General features: G+C 41.7%; 1 protein-coding gene across 1 annotated transcript in view; it reads left to right on the forward strand.

The window, feature by feature from the left end:
- Positions 1–22,176, forward strand: part of LOC112235488 (xylosyltransferase 1-like) — a 141,722-nt gene that overhangs the window by 83,736 nt on the left and 35,810 nt on the right. The window contains exons 3-4 of the mRNA XM_042303931.1: positions 4,017–4,189; positions 9,590–9,792. Of these exons, the coding sequence (XP_042159865.1) occupies positions 4,017–4,189; positions 9,590–9,792 (376 nt within the window). The remainder of the gene's footprint in view (positions 1–4,016; positions 4,190–9,589; positions 9,793–22,176) is intronic.

Genomic DNA, 22,176 nt, shown 5'->3' on the forward strand with positions numbered 1-22,176 from the left:
TCACGTCCCTGTAGGTGTAGAGACACACAACGCATTGGCTCATTAGTTCAGCTAGCTAGCATATCACAATCCTCAAAGTGCTTGGTGAAGCGCTCCGCCAATTAGCCTAGTGCCATGCTAGCCAGTGAACCTCCCGAGCTGCCTACCAATTACTGTTCAATCTGATACTGTGTGTCTGTGTGTGTGTGTGTGTGTGGGGGGGGATTTCATCTATCCTTGTGGGGAGCTAAAAGTCCCCACAAGGATAGTAAAACAAGGAAAATTCTCCCATCTCTAGGAGGACAGCGGCTATTTTAAGGTTAGTGGTTAGGTTTAGGGTTAGGGTTAAATTAGAAGTAGGGTAAGGGGTTAGTGGTTAGGTTTAGTGTTAGGGTTAAATTAGAAGTAGGGTAAGGGGTTAGTGGTTAGGTTTAGGGTTAGGGTTAAATTAGGAGTAGAGTAAGGGCTTAGTGTTTAGGGTTAGGGTTAAATTAGAAGTAGGGTAAGGGGTTAGTGGTTAGGTTTAGGGTTAGGGTTAAATTAGGAGTAGGGTAAGGGGTTAGTGTTTAGGGTTAGGGTTAAATTAGAAGTAGGGTAAGGGGTTAATGGTTAGGGTTAGGGTTAAATTAGAAGTAGGGTAAGGGGTTAGGTTTAGGGTTAGGGTTAAATTAGAAGTAGGGTAAGGGGTTAGTGGTTAGGGTTAGGGTTAAGTTAGGAGTAGGGTAAGGGGTTAGTGGTTAGGTTTAGGGTTAGGGTTAAATTAGGAGTAAGGTAAGGGGTTAGTGGTTAGGTTTAGGGTTAGGGTTAAATTAGGAGTAGGGTAAGGGGTTAGTGGTTAGGTTTAGGGTTAGGGCTAAATTAGGAGTAGGGTAAGGGGTTAGTGGTTAGGTTTAGGGTTAGGGCTAAATTAGGAGTAGGGTAAGGGGTTAGTGGTTAGGTTTAGGGTTAGGGTTAAATTAGGAGTAGGGTACGGGGTTAGTGGTTAGGTTTAGGGTTGGGGTTAAATTAGGAGTAAGGGTACGGGGTTAGGTTTAGGGTTAGGGTTAAATTAGCAGTAGGGTAAGGGGTTAGTGGTTAGGTTTAGGGTTAGGGTTAAATTAGGAGTAGGGTAAGGGGTTAGTGGTTAGGTTTGGGGTTAGGGTTAAATTAGGAGTAGGGTAAGGGGGGGTTAGGGTTAGGGTTAAATTAGGAGTAGGGTAAAGGGGTTAGTGGTTAGGGTTAGGGTTAAATTAGGAGTAGGGTTAGTGGTTAGGGTTAGGGTTAAATTAGGAGGAGGGTAAAGGGTTAGTGGTTAGGTTTAGGGTTAGGGTTAAGGTTAAATTAGAAGTAGGGTAAGGGGTTAGTGGTTAGGGTTAGGGTTACGGGTTAAGATAAGGTTTATGGTTAGGGTTAGATTTAAGGTTAGGGGTAAGGGAAAATAGGATTTTGTATAGAAATACAAAACATGTGTGTGTGTGTGCCACTCCAGAAACATTTTCACCCAACACTGTCAACTAGCTAACTAACCAACCAGCCAACCAACCATAGAAATAGAATAACCAATCACAGATCCATTAACTTTCAAATCAAATCAAATTTTATTTGTCACATACACATGGTTAGCAGATGTTAATGCGAGTGTAGCGAAATGCTTGTGCTTCTAGTTCCGACAATGCAGTAATAAAAAGCAAGTAATCTAACTAACAATTCCAAAAAAAACTACTGTCTTATACACAGTGTAAGGGGATAAAGAATATGTACATAAGGATATATGAATGAGTGATGGTACAGAGCAGCATAGGCAAGATACAGTAGATGATATCGAGTACAGTAAATACATATGAGATAAGTATGTAAACCAAGTGGCATAGTTAAAGTGGCTAGTGATACATGTATTACATAAGGATGCAGTCGATGATATAGAGTACAGTATCAACGTATGCATATGAGATGAACAATGTAGGGTAAGTAACATTATATAAGGTAGCATTGTTTAAAGTGGCTAGTGATATATTTACATCATTTCCCATCAATTCCCATGATTAAAGTGGCTGGAGTAGAGTCAGTGTCATTGACAGTGTGTTGGCAGTAGCCACTCAATGTTAGTGGTGGCTGTTTAACAGTCTGATGGCCTTGAGATAGAAGCTGTTTTTCAGTCTCTCGGTCCCAGCTTTGATGCACCTGTACTGACCTCGCCTTCTGGATGACAGCGGGGTAAACAGGCAGTGGCTCGGGTGGTTGATGTCCTTGATGATCTTTATGGCCTTCCTGTAGCATCGGGTGGTGTAGGTGTCCTGGAGGGCAGGTAGTTTGCCCCCGGTGATGCGTTGTGCAGACCTCACTACCCTCTGGAGAGCCTTACGGTTGAGGGCGGTGCAGTTGCCATACCAGGCGGTGATACATCCCGCCAGGATGCTCTCGATTGTGCATCTGTAGAAGTTTGTGAGTGCTTTTGGTGACAAGCCGAATTTCTTCAGCCTCCTGAGGTTGAAGAGGCGCTGCTGCGCCTTCCTCACGATGCTGTCTGTGTGAGTGGACCAATTCAGTTTGTCTGTGATGTGTATGCCGAGGAACTTAAAACTTGCTACCCTCTCCACTACTGTTCCATCGATGTGGATAGGGGGGTGTTCCCTCTGCTGTTTCCTGAAGTCCACAATCATCAATCAACTTGAATGGGGAATGCCCATTCTAGTAATTATAGTTATTTGCAACCAACCACATTCACATTCAATATCCCATAGGCACAGCCAGGCTTCATAGTAACACATACACAGACACACACACACTCTGTCTTTCACACACACACACTCACACTCACTTTTCCAACCACATTCACATTCAAAACTCCATATTAATAGGCAGGATTCATAGTAACCAAACTATGAATAAAACAATCATTCTTGGGGAGGAATTGGCTGATTGAGTGATGGACAGGAGGCGTGGCCAATTGGAGTCACGGGAGCATGTATGTAGCCCCGCCCCTGTTGTTAGGCTTTAAATACAAGCAAGCAAAAGGTCCTGCCCTTCAATTGAGATAATTACAGGACAGCAGTAAGAGCCTAGCTTGTCCAGACACAGGGAAGAAAGAGCCAGAAGGGGAGGGGCACCTTGGGATCTTTTTACCCCTGGGACAGCATACCCTAAGGAGGTTGAGACACTTACCACGTCCACCGCAACACAGAGGACCAGATTACTGCCATTATCTCCTGAACAACCTTGTCCTCTCTGTCGTCAACAAACATAACGTCTCAATAAAGCTCTGTGTTTCCTGTAACTCCATAGGCCCTGTGAACACAAAACAACCACCATATGTAATAATGGTGCTGGATTTTATTCCCCTAGTACTTATTTGCTGATGGAGAACACAATACAAGACCAAGAGAGAGGCTCTGACCGGAAATCTTTTTTTTTGTAAAGGCGTTTACTATTAGAATGAAAGAAACCACTATATGAATCCGTGTGTCTTTTTGGACGGTTTCTGGAGAGAGCTGGAATTGTTTGATAGTGTGGTTGTGAGTTGGAATAGTCATTGTCTACTTACTTCCAAGTCTTATTCTGGGACTGTGGTACAGAGCAATGATGACACACGATCAAGTGAACTCCACCCCAAACCCAAAGGAATGGTTCTAGGATTCCTATTCCTATCTTGTGGCCTTGCTGGTCATGGTCCAAATAACTCTATGGTCACATAGTGAATGAAACTCATCTCCTTGTGACATGCTTCTTCTTCTTCATAGTATGCACAGTAACAGCACAGTAACAGCACAGTAACAGCACAGTAACAGCACAGTAACAGCACAGTAACAGCACAGTAACAGCACAGTAACGTTGGAGTCACTGCGCCACATGTTCAGTACACCTTCCAGTGTAGGAAGTATAGACGATGAAACCTAATGTGTGTGTTACTATTCTGTCCACGTAAGGCAATTGTCAGCGTCTGGGAGGAAGACTCGTCAGAGAGGAAGACTCGTCAGAGAGTTCTACAGACAGGTACATGTTTTATTCTCTGTATGAATGACTAACAACCTGTCTCTGTACGGTATCCTTGTGTTGTTCAGGTAAGGCCAATGCCAACGTGGCGTGGGAGGAGGACTCGTCAGAGGGCCCACCGTCGGCCCCCATCAGGATAGCCTTCGTCCTGGTGGTCCACGGCAGAGCCTCACGACAGTTCCAGAGACTTTTCAAGGCCATCTACCACACCTCACACTACTACTATATACATATAGACCAGGTAAGACTATAGACTACCATCTACCACACCTCACACTACTACTATATACATATAGACCAGGTAAGACTATAGACTACCATCTACCACCTCACACTACTACTATATACGTATAGACCAGACTATAGACTACCATCTACCACCTCACACTACTACTATATACATATAGACCAGACTATAGACTACCATCTACCACCTCACACTACTACTATATACATATAGACCAGACTATAGACTACCATCTACCACCTCACACTACTACTATATACATATAGACCAGGTAAGACTATAGACTATCATTTACCACCTCACACTACTACTATATACATATAGACCAGACTATAGACTACCATATACCACCTCACACTACTACTATATACATATAGACCAGGTAAGACTATAGACTACCATCTACCACCTCACACTACTACTATATACATATAGACCAGGTAAGACTATAGACTACCATCTACCACCTCACACTACTACTCTATACATATAGACCAGACTATAGACTACCATCTACCACCTCACACTACTACTATATACATATAGACCAGGTAAGACTATAGACTACCATCTACAACCTCACACTACTACTATATACGTATAGACCAGGTAAGACTATAGACTACCATATACCACCTCACACTACTACTATATACATATAGACCAGGTAAGACTATAGACTACCATCTACCACCTCACACTACTACTATATACGTATAGACCAGGTAAGATTATAGACTACCATATACCACCTCACACTACTACTATATACGTATAGACCAGACTATAGACTACCATCTACCACCTCACACTACTACTATATACATATAGACCAGACTATAGACTACCATCTACCACCTCACACTACTACTATATATAGACCAGACTATAGACTATAGACTATCTTCTACCACCTCACACTACTACTATATACATATAGACCAGGTAAGACTATAGACTACCATCTACCACCTCACACTACTACTATATACATATAGACCAGGTAAGACTATAGACTACCATCTACCACACCTCACACTACTACTATATACATATACACCAGGTAAGACTATAGACTACCACCTCACACTACTACTATATACGTATAGACCAGACTATAGACTACCATCTACCACCTCACACTACTACTATATACATATAGACCAGACTATAGACTACCATCTACCACCTCACACTACTACTATATACGTATAGACCAGGTAAGACTATAGACTACCATCTACCACACCTCACACTACTACTATATACATATACACCAGGTAAGACTATAGACTACCATCTACCACCTCACACTACTACTATATACATATAGACCAGACTATAGACTACCATCTACCACCTCACACTACTACTATATACATATAGACCAGACTATAGACTACCATCTACCACACCTCACACTACTACTATATACATATAGAACAGGTAAGACTATAGACTACCATCTACCACCTCACACTACTACTATATACGTATAGACCAGGTAAGACTATAGACTACCATCTACCACCTCACACTACTGCTATATACATATAGACCAGGTAAGACTATAGACTACCATCTACCACCTCACACTACTACTATATACGTATAGACCAGGTAAGACTATAGACTACCATCTACCACCTCACACTACTACTATATACATATAGACCAGGTCAGACTATAGACTAACATATACCACCTCACACTACTACTATATACGTATAGACCAGGTAAGACTATAGACTACCATCTACCACCTCACACTACTACTATATACATATAGACCAGGTCAGACTATAGACTACCATATACCACCTCACACTACTACTCTATACGTATAGACCAGACTATAGACTACCATCTACCACCTCACACTACTACTATATACATATAGACCAGACTATAGACTACCATCTACCACCTCACACTACTACTATATATAGACCATCTTCTACCACCTCACACTACTACTATATACATATAGACCAGGTAAGACTATAGACTACCATCTACCACACCTCACACTACTACTATATACATATAGACCAGGTAAGACTATAGACTACCATCTACCACCTCACACTACTACTATATACGTATAGACCAGGTAAGACTATAGACTACCATCTACCACACCTCACACTACTACTATATACATATACACCAGGTAAGACTATAGACTACCACCTCACACTACTACTATATACGTATAGACCAGACTATAGACTACCATCTACCACCTCACACTACTACTATATACATATAGACCAGACTATAGACTACCATCTACCACCTCACACTACTACTATATACGTATAGACCAGGTAAGACTATAGACTACCATCTACCACACCTCACACTACTACTATATACATATACACCAGGTAAGACTATAGACTACCATCTACCACCTCACACTACTACTATATACATATAGACCAGACTATAGACTACCATCTACCACCTCACACTACTACTATATACATATAGACCAGACTATAGACTACCATCTACCACACCTCACACTACTACTATATACATATAGAACAGGTAAGACTATAGACTACCATCTACCACCTCACACTACTACTATATACGTATAGACCAGGTAAGACTATAGACTACCATCTACCACCTCACACTACTGCTATATACATATAGACCAGGTAAGACTATAGACTACCATCTACCACCTCACACTACTACTATATACGTATAGACCAGGTAAGACTATAGACTACCATCTACCACCTCACACTACTACTATATACATATAGACCAGGTCAGACTATAGACTAACATATACCACCTCACACTACTACTATATACGTATAGACCAGGTAAGACTATAGACTACCATCTACCACCTCACACTACTACTATATACGTATAGACCAGGTCAGACTATAGACTACCATATACCACCTCACACTACTACTCTATACGTATAGACCAGACTATAGACTACCATCTACCACCTCACACTACTACTATATACATATAGACCAGACTATAGACTACCATCTACCACCTCACACTACTACTATATATAGACCATCTTCTACCACCTCACACTACTACTATATACATATAGACCAGGTAAGACTATAGACTACCATCTACCACACCTCACACTACTACTATATACATATAGACCAGGTAAGACTATAGACTACCATCTACCACCTCACACTACTACTATATACGTATAGACCAGGTAAGACTATAGACTACCATCTACCACCTCACACTACTACTATATACGTATAGACCAGGTAAGACTATAGACTACCATATACCACCTCACACTACTATATACGTATAGACCACACTATAGACTACCATCTACCACCTCACACTACTACTATATACATATAGACCAGACTATAGACTACCATCTACCACCTCACACTACTACTATATATAGACCATCTTCTACCACCTCACACTACTACTATATACATATAGACCAGGTAAGACTATAGACTACCATCTACCACACCTCACACTACTACTATATACATATAGACCAGGTAAGACCATATACTACCATCTTCCACCTCACACTACTACTATATACGTATAGACCAGACTATAGACTACCATCTACCACCTCACACTACTACTATATACATATAGACCAGGTAAGACTATAGACTACCATCTACCACCTCACACTACTACTATATACGTATAGACCAGACTATAGACTACCATCTACCACCTCACACTACTACTATATACATATAGACCAGACTATAGACTACCATCTACTACCTCACACTACTACTATATACATATAGACCAGGTAAGACTATAGACTACCATCTACCACCTCACACTACTACTATATACGTATAGACCAGACTATAGACTACCATCTACCACCTCACACTACTACTATATACATATAGACCAGACTATAGACTACCATCTACCACCTCACACTACTACTATATACATATAGACCAGACTATAGACTACCATCTACCACCTCACACTACTACTATATACATATAGACCAGACTATAGACTACCATCTACCACCTCACACTACTACTATATATATATAGACCAGACTATAGACTCTTGACTACCATCTACCACCTCACATTACTACTATAAACATATAGACCAGACTATAGACTACCATCTACCACCTCACACTACTACTATATACATATAGACCAGGTAAGACTATAGACTACCATCTACCACACCTCACACTACTACTATATACATATAGACCAGGTAAGACTATAGACTACCATCTACCACCTCACACTACTACTATGTACATATAGACCAGGTAAGACCATATACTACCATCTTCCACCTCACACTACTACTATATACGTATAGACCAGACTATAGACTACCATCTACCACCTCACACTACTACTATATACATATAGACCAGGTAAGACTATAGACAACCATCTACCACACCTCACATTACTACTATATACATATAGACCAGGTAAGACTATAGACTACCATCTACCACACCTCACACTACTACTATATACATATAGACCAGGTAAGACTATAGACTACCATCTACCACCTCACACTACTACTATGTACATATAGACCAGGTAAGACTATAAATCAAAACAAATCAAATGTATTTATATATCCCTTCGTACATCAGCTGATATCTCAAAGTGCTGTACAGAAACCCAGCCTAAAACCCCAAAAAGCAAGCAATGCAGGTGTAGAAGAAGGAAAAACTCCCTAGAAAGGCCAAAACCTAGGAAGAAACCTAGAGAGGAACCAGGCTATGTGGGGTGGCCAGTCCTCTTCTGGCTGTGCCCGGGGGAGTAAATGACCAGCATGGTCAAATAATAATAATCACAGGCAGGACAGTTGAAACTGGAGCAGCAGCACGGCCAGGTGGACTGGGGACAGCAAGAAGTCATCATGTCAGGTAGTCCTGAGGCATGGTCCTAGGGCTCAGGTCCTCCGAGAGAGAGAAAGAGAGAGAATTAGAGAGAGCATACTCAAATTCACACAGGACACTGGATAGGACAGGATAAGTACTCCAGATATAACAATATACTTGGTTTTTGGTCCTGCTAGATTGGGGTTGGAGTGAAAACCTACAGGACAAGGAACTAGCAAGGAACAGGGTTGGAGAGCCCTGGTCTATACCATTATCCTCTACCAGGGGTGTCCAACTCATTCCATGGAGGGCCTAGTGTCTGCTGATATTTGAATTTTCCTTTCAATTAAGACCTAAATAACCCTGTGAGGGGAGTTCCTTACTAACCGGTGACCTTAATTCATCAATCATGTCCAAGGGTGTAGAAAAAACCTGCAGACACTTGGCCCTCCGTGGAATGAGTTTGAAACATTTTAAACTCTTCCTCTTCTCTCCCCCTCCAGCGCTCCAACTACCTTCACAGACAGGTGCAGGCCCTGGCCTCCCAGTACCCCAACGTGAGGGTGACACCCTGGAGGATGGCTACCATCTGGGGCGGTGCCAGCCTGCTCACCATGTACCTCCGCAGCATGGCAGACCTCATCACCATGACCGACTGGAGCTGGGACTTCTTCATCAACCTCAGCGCTGCAGACTACCCCATCAGGTGACTGGGGTGGAGGTGGCAGGGGGGTAGGGGGTGAGGGTTAGGATGATGGGGGGTAGAGGCTAGCAGCATGTCAGACCTGATCACCATGACCGACTGGAGCTGGGACTTCTTCATTAACCTCAGCGCTGCAGATTACCCCATCACGTGACTTTTGGTGGAGGGGCAAGGTTTTCCAGATAGTTGACCTGCTGTGTATTCGGAAAGTATTCAGACCCCTTGACTTCCACATTTTGTTACGTTACAGCCTTATTCTAAAGAGGATTACATTTTTCCCCTCCCCTCATTTTTCCCCCTACACACAATACCCCATAATGAAAAAGCAAAAACAGGTTTTTAGAAATGGTTGCAAATGTATTCAGACCCTTTACTCAGTACTTTGTTGTAGCACATTTGGCAGCGGTTACAGATTGATGTCTTCTTGGTTATGACACTACAAGCTTTGCACAGATCTGCAGATCCTCTCTGTCCGGCTGGATGGGGAGCGTCGCTACACAGCTATTTTCAGGTCTCTCCAGAGATGTTCAATTGGGTTCAAGTCTGGGCTCTGGCTGGGCCACTCAAGGACATTCAGAGACTTGTACTGAAGCCACTCCTGCATTGTCTTGGCTGTGTGCTTAGGGTCGTTGTCCTGTTGGAAGGTGAACCTTCGGGCGCAGTCTGAGGTCCTGAGCACTCTGGAGCAGGTTTTCATCAAGGAACTCTCTGTACTTTGCTCTGTTCATCTATTCCTTTGACCTCATTGCTTGGTTTTTGCTCTGACATGCACTATTAACTGTGGGATCTTATATAGACAGGTGTGTGTCTTTCTAAATCATGTCCAATGAAGTTGTAGAAACATGTCAAGGATGATCAATGGAAACAGGATGCACCTGAGCTAAATATTTAGTCTCATAACAAAAGGTCTGAATACTTATGTAAATAAGGTATTTCTGTTTTTTATTTGTGATAAATTAGCAAAAATGTCTAAACCTGTTTTTACTTCGTCATTATGTGGTATTGTGTGTAGACTGATGCTGACATTTTTATTTATTTAATCCATTTTAGAATAAGGCTGTAATGTAACAAAATGTGGAAAAAGTCAAGGGGTCTGAATACTTTCCGAATTCTCTGTCTATGTTTAAGTACGGAAGTAGCAGCAGCTGTGTTGACAGCAAATTGGTTTTAATGGAACGTCTTGGTGTTGCAGGATGTTTTGGGCCGCTTCTCCTTCGAAGCAGTCAAGCTGGTTAGGGTTGAGTGGCCAGGAGTCAAACAGAGAAGCAATACTACGTCACATGCTCACGTCCCTGTGTGACCTGACACGAAAGGAATGGAACAATTTGAACACCTGTTTGGTCATGTTATGGATTGAATTTTTTTTGTTGAGAGATTGATAGTCCTTTGTTGTGTAATTATAATTTACAGTTCAGACACACTTTAAAATGAGCCATTATGAAGACCAAAAGCCATCTGAATAACTACCAGACAGTACACACAGCTATGTAACCCCATAGGCCCTCAGGGAATCCTTACTGTCACATTCACTGTACAACCACTGCAGACTTACAACAAAGACCCGAGCTAAACAACTTAAATAGATCAATCACAGTCGATCTCCGGTTCTTCTTAAGGTGATTACACATTTGTTCCCCCCAAATTCCAATCCCTCTCCTGGCTTACTTACTCAGTTGAATAGGTTACATGATTGCATGTTAATTGCCCCTAGGTCAATATATGTATTGACTTCCCAGAGCGTCATTCGAACGGACGCTTCGCATGGCCAGAGTATTGTGGACCTTGAGAAAGCTTCTGAATTCAATGCTGGTAGGATCGACGAGTTAGAGAAGCTATGCACGTCATTGCAGGATACTGTGCAGAGGCTTTCTGTGAAAGTGGTGGACCTGGAGGGCCGATCCAGACGTAATAACCTTTGCGTTGTTGGTCTGGCAGAGGGGATAGAGGCAGGCTCTCGCCCTACCGACTTCTTCGCCAAGCTATTGAAGGATGCAATGGGATCGGATGTTTTGGATTCGGATCCCCAGCTGGACCGCGCACATCGCTCCCTTGTCCCAGTGCCTGGACCGGGCCAACGTCCTCGCCCAGTAATAATCTGTTGTCACAGTTTCAAGACCAAGGATCTTATCCTGCGTGAAGCTCGAATGAGGGGCAACCTGTCACATAAAGGGCATCCATTCCGTGTCTATGAGGATTATGCGCCCGATGTGGCAAAGCATCGCGCCGACTACAGAGATGTCATGACCAAACTCTACAAACTCCATCTTCGCCCAGCCTTACTCTTCCCTGCAAGACTAAGAATTACCCCGCCTTCCGGTGAGAAGATTTGGCTCTCCTCGGTTTTGGACGCAGAGAAGTTTATCCGGGGATATACACCAATCCCCCGTACAGGTTAGAGTGCCTTGTTATTGCGTGTCAGGGTCTGCTCATGGACTCGAATCCATACTATACCATATTGGGTGAAAACGTATTAAACGGGCTCAACAAGGGCTACCGAGCATGTAAGACGCTGAGCAGACCAATGGATGGTGGTAAGAGCTCTCATTTAACGTTAAATTCACTTTCATCCCGGCTGTGCTCAGCGATGCATATTTTTTACTTCCAGGTTTGATCACTGACACCTTCGGACGGATATACTTATATTCCCCCACTTTTGTTTTGTTTCATTATTTATTTTACAATCCTTACATCACTCTTACTACCATACCATTTATTTATTGCTTGCAGGGGACTGGGGGTGATGGTTGGGAGGGGGCAGACGCCTGGTTAGCAAGTTGATGTTTTGTGCCGTTCTGCCTTTGTCTGGCCGTGGGCCTCTCTCCCGACTAGAGTCCCACCAGCCCTCTGTAGTGCTTATGTATGTGTAGGTGTGCGTAAATATAATTACTATTTGTACTTTATTACTATTTTCTCTTAGCATTTTAGTATTATGTATGTGTATATTTTAAATCACTGACCCACAGTATGTAAAGGTACGGCTGACTAGGTCGGTTGCGGATGGTTTATTTTTTGACCGGCAGTGCTTAGCAATATTATCTTGAGGCTATATCTTGCTTATCTCTGGGATTGACCCAGGATGACGCTTAAATGCGCAATATGTTTAAGTTGCAACTTATTCGGTTTAGGTTTATTAGATGCTAACTGAACACTTAACTCGCGGGAGCCTCCTCAGTTCATATGTTAGTAGAAGTTCTAGGATAGTGAGAGGTGAACGTATAGTTGGGATTTTATTTTTGTTTTACCTCTTGTTCGAGGTCGCGCCATGCTTTTTTGGCATCGGCCAGACAATGTGTTTATTATTTTTATTTTTCCTTTTTTTTCTCCTGTTTGTACATGCCTGTTAAATGTGGGTTGATGGGGGGGGTAAGTGTTGGTGAAATTAGGGGAACAGGGTGGGAAGTAAAGGTGCTTGCAGGGGGAGGGGTGGGTTGGATACTGCTCGGGTGTGGGTGCTACATATGCTGATCGTGATGGTTTGGTGCGCTTTCTTACCTTTTTATCAAGTTACATGGTATGCAGGCCACCATAGGAACTACAAACGAGAGGAGGGCGGGGCTTGCATTCACTTCCTGGAATGTCAAGGGTTTAAACGAACCAATTAAGAGGGGCAAGGTCCTAGCCCACTTGAAAGCACTCTCGTCTGATATTATATTTTTGCAAGAAACCCATCTGAAGAATAACTCTCATAGCAGACTTAAGTGTAGGTGGGTGGGGCAAGTGTATCACTCTAACTTCTCTGCCAAAACAAGAGGCACAGCGATTCTGGTACGGAAAGGAATTCCCTTTCTACATAAAACCACTATTGCGGATAAAGAGGGTCGGTATGTGATCGCAATAGGAGAAATCCACTCTACCTCAGTAACTCTACTAAATATCTATGGGCCAAACATTGACAACCCCTCTTTTTTCAAAAGAGTCCTTGCCCTGATTCCAGATATCTCCCATACTAACCTGGTCATTGGAGGGGACCTTAACTGTGTGCTAGACCAATATTTGGATAGATCCTCTACCCGGCGAACCCCTACCTCCTATTCAAGCGAATTCTTGAATACCTACATAAAAAATTCTAACTTATTTGATATATGGAGGATCGCTAACCCTACGGGTAGGGAATACTCCTTTTACTCTCATGTTCACAAGGTTTACACTCGAATTGACTACTTTTTGTTGGATGCTAGATTACTCCCCTATACCTGTAATGTGAGGTATCATGATATTATAATCTCGGACCACAGTCCACTCACCTTCTCCCTGAGATTGGGTGACATTGTACCAAACGAGAAGGTCTGGAGGTTGAATCCTCAGCTCCTCACAGAACCAACATTCTGTGAATATCTTAAAGACCAAATTAAATTTTTCTTTGATACCAACGACAACACAGAGACCTCCCCAGCATTATTGTGGGAAACACTGAAGGCTTATCTGAGAGGCTGTATCATCTCCTTTCAGGCTGCCAGGAGTAGGCAAAACAGAGGAAAACTGGAAGAACTAGAGGGACAAATTCACTTACTGGATAGGGAGAATGCTAGCCACCCATCTATGGAGAAACATAAAAAAATTACCTCTTTAAAATTTGAATATAATCAGATTCTCTCAGCTAAAATTGCTAAATCTTTTCTCTATGCCAAGCAAAAATATTTTGAGTTTGGTGACAAACCACACAAATTACTCACCAGACAACTTCGAAAAAATGTGAGTAACCGAATGATTCACAGGGTTAAATCTGCATCTGGGGAATTACTCTCTTCCCCCAAAGACATCAATGACAGATTCCGGCAGTTTTATGAGACTCTATATACATCTAAAGCGGATCCTAACCCCTTAATTATGCAAACATTTTTGGAGGACTGTAATCTTCCTGCCCTGAACCAGGAAGATTCTAACTTCCTGAATAAGGAAATATCTCTTGATGAAATCCGAGAAACAATTAAATCTCTAAAGAGTGGCAAGACCCCGGGCCCAGATGGATACCCTGGTGAATTCTATAAAACATTCAGCAACATGCTCTCCCCCTATCTGCACAAAATGTTGATTCAGGCCAATGAGGATGGAGCTCTCCCTTCTACTTTGGACGAAGCGTTCATTACAGTTATACATAAGAAGGGTAAAGATCCAGAAGAGGTAGGGTCATACAGACCAATATCTCTCCTTAATACAGACCAAAAGATTTTAGCAAAAACTCTGGCTAACAGGCTTAGCACTTTAATTGGCAAATTGGTCCATTCGGATCAGACCGGCTTTATCCCTAACAGAAACTCGTTCTTCCATCTCAGGCGCCTCTTCAATATTATGTATTCTCAGAGGTTACCCAACGTGGACCTTGCCGTCATATCTCTTGATGCCGAAAAGGCCTTTGACCAAGTTGAGTGGCCCTATCTATTCAAGGTCCTACAGAAATTTAATATTGGAGATAGGTTCATAAATTGGATCCAGCTTTTATATAGGAAACCCTGTGCCAGAATACTCACTAAGCAATCATTGTCGCCCCAATTTAACCTCAACAGGGGGACAAGGCAGGGTTGTGCGCTGTCGCCTATGCTCTTCGCCCTAATTATCGAACCGCTCGCTCAGACGATTAGCTCTCATGCAGCAATACACGGCTATAATACTAAAGATACTCTAAATAAGATCTCCCTATACGCAGATGACATCCTCCTCTATGTAACAGAACCCCAGGCTAGTATCCCAGCTATTCTTGATGTGATCAATTTGTTTGGTACCTTCTCGGGATACAGAATAAATTGGAACAAGAGTGAATTAATGCCCATACGGTCGCAAAATACCTCCTGGCTAGAACATCTCCCATTTAATCTTCAGAAAAGTTTACCTACCTAGGAATTGTAGTTACCAAACAATACTCCTTACTATTTAAAGAGAATTTCCCCTCTCTGATACAAAAACTCAAAGCAAACATACTATTTTGGAGAACTCTCCCAATTTCTCTGCTCGGAAGAATTAATGCCATTAAAATGGTCTTCCTCCCACAACTGCTCTACCTATATCAGAACATCCCAGTATTCATACCTAAATCCTTTCATAAACAACTGGACTCAATTATCATTCCTTTCATCTGGGATTATAAAACACACAGGATAGGTAAAAAACACCTCTGTAAATCCAAGATGGAAGGAGGATTGTCTCTCCCAAATTTTATATTTTATTACTGGGCCGCTAACTTCCGCATTGTTACCTTTCTGTTGGATGACGTACTCCCGGCATCCAGCTGGCTTAGTATGGAGCGTGAGGAGTGTCACCCCTTCTCTATTGGCGCTGTGATTTTGTCGCCTGTCAATCTGGAGATGTCACTTTATTGTAACAATCCTATAATACATAGCACAGTCCGAATCTGGAAGCAAATTAAAGTCCACTTTGAGCTCAGACCAATGTCATTCATGCTCCCTGTTGCCAGGAATCCCTCCTTTGCCCCTTCTAACCTTGATAACACCTTTGAGCGATGGGGAGAGTTGGGGATAAGTACCATAGGGATTTATACATAGAAGGGACCTTTGCTTCCTTTGAGCTGCTGAGGGAAACTTATAATCTTCCCAGAAGTAATTTTTTCAGATACCTACAAATTAGAGACTACGTTAGAAAACACCTCCCAACATTTGGGAATGCTAAACCTTCCATGTTTGACGGATGCATAAAGATATGCCCCACCTCAGATAAACTGATATCGCGTCTATATGATGCTTTTCAATCTGTTAGCACACCTTCTACTGATGCCATCAAGGCAAAATGGGAGGAAGAACTAGGGACTGACATTTCTGTGGCAGACTGGGAAGAGAGCTTGGAGTATATCCACACATGCTCCATTAATTCCAGACATCGTCTCATACAATTCAAGGTATTACACAGATTACACTATTTCAAAACTAAACTGCATAGGATATTTCCTGACACATCCCCTACATGTGATAAATGTCAGGCTACGCAGGGTACACTACTCCACTGCTTTGCCCTATGCTCTAGCTTGCATGGTTATTGGTGTGGAATTTTTAGGATCCTCTCTGAAGTTTTGGAGACTTCAATAGATCCAGACCCGCTTCTGATAATCCTGGGAGTATCTGAGTCCCTAAACGGATTAACCAACCCCCAAAAACAACTAATCTCGTATGGTCTCATCTCGGCAAAAAAACTAATCTTGTTGTTTTGGAAAAGGAGGGAAGCGCCCTCTACCAAATTATGGCTCAGTGAATTGGCAAACACTGTACACTTAGAAAGAATTAGATATATTCTGAACAATAAATTATCAACATTTGATCAAATCTGGCAGCCTTTCCTCTCCTACTTGGACGAGTCGGCGCTGTGAATTTGTACTTATTAACACACTCTCAATTGTAATATTTTAATCTACCTTTGGGCAGCGTGTGCTGGCCCTACCACCCGAGCAGTTGGGAGGTGGGTGGGGGAATAGGGGGAATAAGGGGGGGGGGGATAGGGGGGACATCTTCCCTCTTTCTTTCTATGTGTCCTTGTTTTGTATGTCGTGTTTTGTATTATTTGTTCTGCACCCAGAACTCTGGGTCTTGTTGTTCCTGTATGCTCTTTTATGTTTACATAAGAATTGTATACCTGTCTTGTATACCTAAACACCATTCTTGTGTGTGTTTAATAAAAATATTTGAAACAAAAACTCATTCCACCGAGGAACGAGTGTCACACATACACACCATTGTGAACCTCTAGGTCATTAGTCCCTCATAGACTTCGATCACATACTTTCCCCAGATGGCCACCAGTTGCTGTAATCACCACTGTGAAAAAGGAAACTGGACCTTGTGTGTCCAACACTTGGAGCTAAAATGGAAGGTATAAAGAAAGAGGTGGTTGCCCTGTGTTGTTTTATATTCCAACACGTGTGGTTGGTTTATATACACGGTTTGTATACACAGGCTCAGGAGACACCCCTGTTTGTGTTCACCCTGTCAGGGAAATGTTCAGGGGAATATTTATGTTTCTGAAAGAGCTTACTTTTAGTCTGTTGCCATGAAGATATGTGCTTGTCGTAGACATTATGGGATAGTGTGAAAACGGTGAGAATAGTTCTGATTTTGATGCTCGATCATAAAAGTGTCTGTCTATGGGCGCTCAAGTGTGTGTGCGTGCGTGCGTGTGTGTGTGTGTGCGCGTGTGTGTGCATGCATGCGCGCGTGCGCATAATGCCTTGTGTATGCCTGTGTTTGCATAATGTGGGTGTATGCTTGCGTCTGCCACTGTGTGAGTGGAAGTGTTTGTGGTGTGCTGATGAGCCGTTTCTTTCTTCCTGTCTGTCTCCTCTTCTTCTCTTCATTTGCATGGCGGTGATGTGGCGGAGGAAAGGGCTGACACTGGAGGTTTTTATAGGCCCATCAGGAGAGAGATGGAGGGAGAGGGAGTGATAGAAGAGACAGAAGAGAAGGGGGAAAGAGAGGGATTACACGTTGGCGTAGCAGACAGTAATATCTTCGCTTAGCAAGTGCTTTTTTTGGACCACTTCTTGGATTTGACTCAAGTTTCCTCATTTAGACCATATTTACATCCATTAACCCACAACACTCTGGCCATCAATGCACTCCCTCAATCCACTCCCTCAATGCACTCCCTCAATCCACTCCCTCAATCCACTCCCTCAATGCACTCCCTCAATCCACTCCCTCAATGCACTCCCTCAATCCACTCCTGCTCACCTACAGGGCCGTACAGTGATACAATCAAAAATCAGAACACTCTGTGACAGATTATACTTGCCCTGGACAGCCCTCTTCAATTCAGTTCAATTCAACAGTCAAGTGAGTGTAGAATGAAGCCAACCAGTCTATGCTACAGTCATAGTACCTCTAAAAGAAAAACCAGGCTATGACCCACCCTATGGTCATCTTCTCCACTGATACTGTGTAAGGAATGAAGGGACAATCCCTACAATATGCAACAGCCATAGAGCACCAATGCTATAAGGAGTGCAGGGTTAGCCCTGGTCTCAGTGTGTCTGTATAGGCTGAAGGCTGTAGGAGAGAAACAGGCATTATTCCCTGTCTAATTCTCTGATAATGTCCGCATGGATGAGCCCAAAAGGCCCAGCCCAAATACCCTCTCCCCCTTGCCCTAGTGGTGGTGTCTGCCCGGGGGGCTGGTAATGGAGGAGGGAGGGATAAGTCACATGGTTGTTTTGTCCCAGAGTGAGGATCTCTTTCCAGGCTTTTCTCTTCAAGACAGGCTGTGTTGTCTTGCTTGTATCCTCTTTTCTAACCCCCTGGTTTAAATGGAGCCTTTATTTAACTAGGCAAGTCAGTTGCAAGCTAATTGTGCTTCGCCCTATGGGACTACCAATCACGGCCGGTTGTGATACAGCCTGGAATCGAAACAGGATGTCTGTAATGACGCCTCTACCACTGAAATGCAGTGTCTTAGAATGTTGCACCACTCAGAAGCCCTTTACCAAAGACTGTCCAGCTGCTCTACTAAAGACTAACCAGCTGCGTTACTAAAGACTATCCAGCTGGTCTACTAAGACTATGCAGCTGATTTACTAAAGAATATATAACTTCTTTCCTAAAGACTATACAACTGCTTTACTAAATCATATATAACTTCTTTACTAAAGCATATCCAGCTGCTTTAGTAAATAATATATAACTTCTTTACTAAAGAATATCCAGCTGCTTTACTAAATAATAGATCACTTCTTTACTAAAAACTATCCAGCTGCTTTACTAAATACTTTCTAGCTGCTTTACTAAATAATAGATAACTTCTTTACTAAAGACTATCCAGCTGCTGTACTAAATAGTATCCGGCTGCTTTACTAAATAATATATAACTGCTTTACGAAAGACTATCCATCTGCTTTACTAGAGAATATCCAGCTGCATTACTAAATAATATACAGCTGCTTAAATAAAGACTATCCAGCTGCTATACTAAATATTATCCAGCTGCTTTACTAAAGACTATCCAGCTGCTATACTAAAGACTATCCAGCTGCTATACTGAAAACTATCCAGCTGCTTTACTAAAGACTATCCAGCTGTTTTACTAAAGACTATCCATCTGCTTTACTAAAGACTATCCAGCTGCTTTACTAAAGACTATCCAGCTGTTTTACTAAAGACTATCCAGCTGTTATACTAAATACTATCCAGCTGCTTTACTAAAGACTATCCAGTTGCTTTTACGAAATATTATCCAGCTGTTTTACTAAAGACTATCCAGCTGCTATACTAAATACTATCCAGCTGCTATACTAAATACTATCCAGCTGCTTTACTAAAGACTATCCAGCTGCTTTACTAAAGACTATCCAGCTGTTTTACTAGACTATCCAGCTGCTATACTAAATACTATCCAGCTGTTTTACTAAAGACTATCCAGCTGTTTTACTAAAGACTATCCAGCTGCTTTACTAAAGACTATCCAGTTGTTTTTACGAAATATTATCCATCTTCTTTATGAAAGACTGTCCAGCTGCTATACTAAAGACTATCCAGCAGCTTTACTAAAGACTATCCAGCTGTTGTACTAAAGACTATCCAGCTGCTTTACTAAAGACTATCCAGCTACTTTACTAAATACTGTCCAGCTGCTTTACTAAATACTATCCAGCTGCTTTACTAAAGACTATCCAGCTGATTTACTAAAGACTATCCAGCTGCTTTACTAAGTAATATACAGCTGCTTCACTAAAGACTACACAGCTGCTTTACTAAAGACTACACAGCTGCTTTACTAAAGACTACACAGCTGCTTTACTAAAGACTATACAGCTGCTTTATGAAAGACTATCCATCTGCTTTACTAAAGACTATCCAGCTGCTTTACTAAGTAATATACAGCTGCTTCACTAAAGAATACAGCTGCTTTACTAAAGACTACACAGCTGCTTTACTAAAGACTACACAGCTGCTTTACTAAAGACTATACAGCTGCTTTACTAAAGACTATCCAGCTGATTTACTAAAGACTATCCAGCTGATTTACTAAAGACTATTCAGCTGATTTACCAAAGACCATCCAGCTGCTTTACTAAAGACTATCCAGTTGCTTTACGAAAGACCATCCAGTTGCTTTACGAAAGACTATCCAGCTGCTTTACTAAAGACTATCCATCTGCTTTACTAAAGACTATCCAGTTGCTTTACGAAAGACTATCCATCTGCTTTACTAAAGACTATCCAGTTGCTTTACTAAAGACTATCCATCTGCTTTACTAAAGACTATCCAGCTGCTTTACTAAGTAATATACAGCTGCTTCACTAAAGACTACAGCTGCTTTACTAAAGACTACACAGCTGCTTTACTAAAGACTACACAGCTGCTTTACTAAAGACTATACAGCTGCTTTACTAAAGACTATACAGCTGTTTTACTATAGACTATCCAGCTGATTTACTAAAGACTATCCGTCTGTTTATCTAAAGACTATCCAGCTGATTTATGAACCGTATACATGTTGACAAGACTCGCTATAGGTATGTAGTATAGACTCTCTCTTGCCCTCTTTTGGTCAGTTGTAAGTTGTAACCTACCAAAAAAGCATATGCATAACTTTGATTCAGAAATAACTTGTGATATGGACTTGTCAACTATTCAAGTGTGGTAAGAGCACAATAGTACATTATAGTACAGTACATTACTGTATACTACAGTATAGTACATTACAGTATAGTAGAGTACAGTACATTACAGAATAGTACAGTACATTACAGAATAGTACAGTACATTACAGTATAGTACAGTACAGTATAGTACAGTACAGTATATTACAGTATAGCACATTACGGTATAGTACATTACAGTATAGTGCATTACAGTATAGTACAGTACAGTATATTACAGTATAGTACAGTATATTGCAGTATAGTACAGTATAGTACATTACAGTGTATTACAGTATAACACATTATGGTATAGTACATTACAGTATAGCGCAGTACAGTATATTACAGTATAGTACAGTATATTACAGTATAGTACAGTATAGCACAGTATAGTGCAGTACATTACAGTATATTACTGTATAGTACAGTATAGGTACCATACAGTATAGTACAGTAGATTACAGTACAGTACATTACAGTATATTACTGCATAGTACAGTATAGCTACAGTATAGCTACAGTATAGCTACAGTATTGTACAGTACATTACAGTATAGTAAAGCATATTACAGTGTAGTATAGGTACAGTATAGTATAGTACAGTACTTTACAGTATAGTACAATACATTACAGTATATTACTGTATAGTACAGTATAGCTGCAGTATTGTACAGTACATTACAGTATAGTACAGTATATTACAGTATAGTACATTATAGTACAGTACATGCACAGTATAGTACAGTATAGTAAAGTATATTTGTCTAAGAGTGTGCAATTAGGGCATATGCCAACAGGGTAGCAGGGTGTT

The sequence above is a fragment of the Oncorhynchus tshawytscha genome, linkage group LG02, assembly GCF_018296145.1.
Source record: "Oncorhynchus tshawytscha isolate Ot180627B linkage group LG02, Otsh_v2.0, whole genome shotgun sequence".
Lineage (NCBI taxonomy): Eukaryota > Metazoa > Chordata > Actinopteri > Salmoniformes > Salmonidae > Oncorhynchus > Oncorhynchus tshawytscha.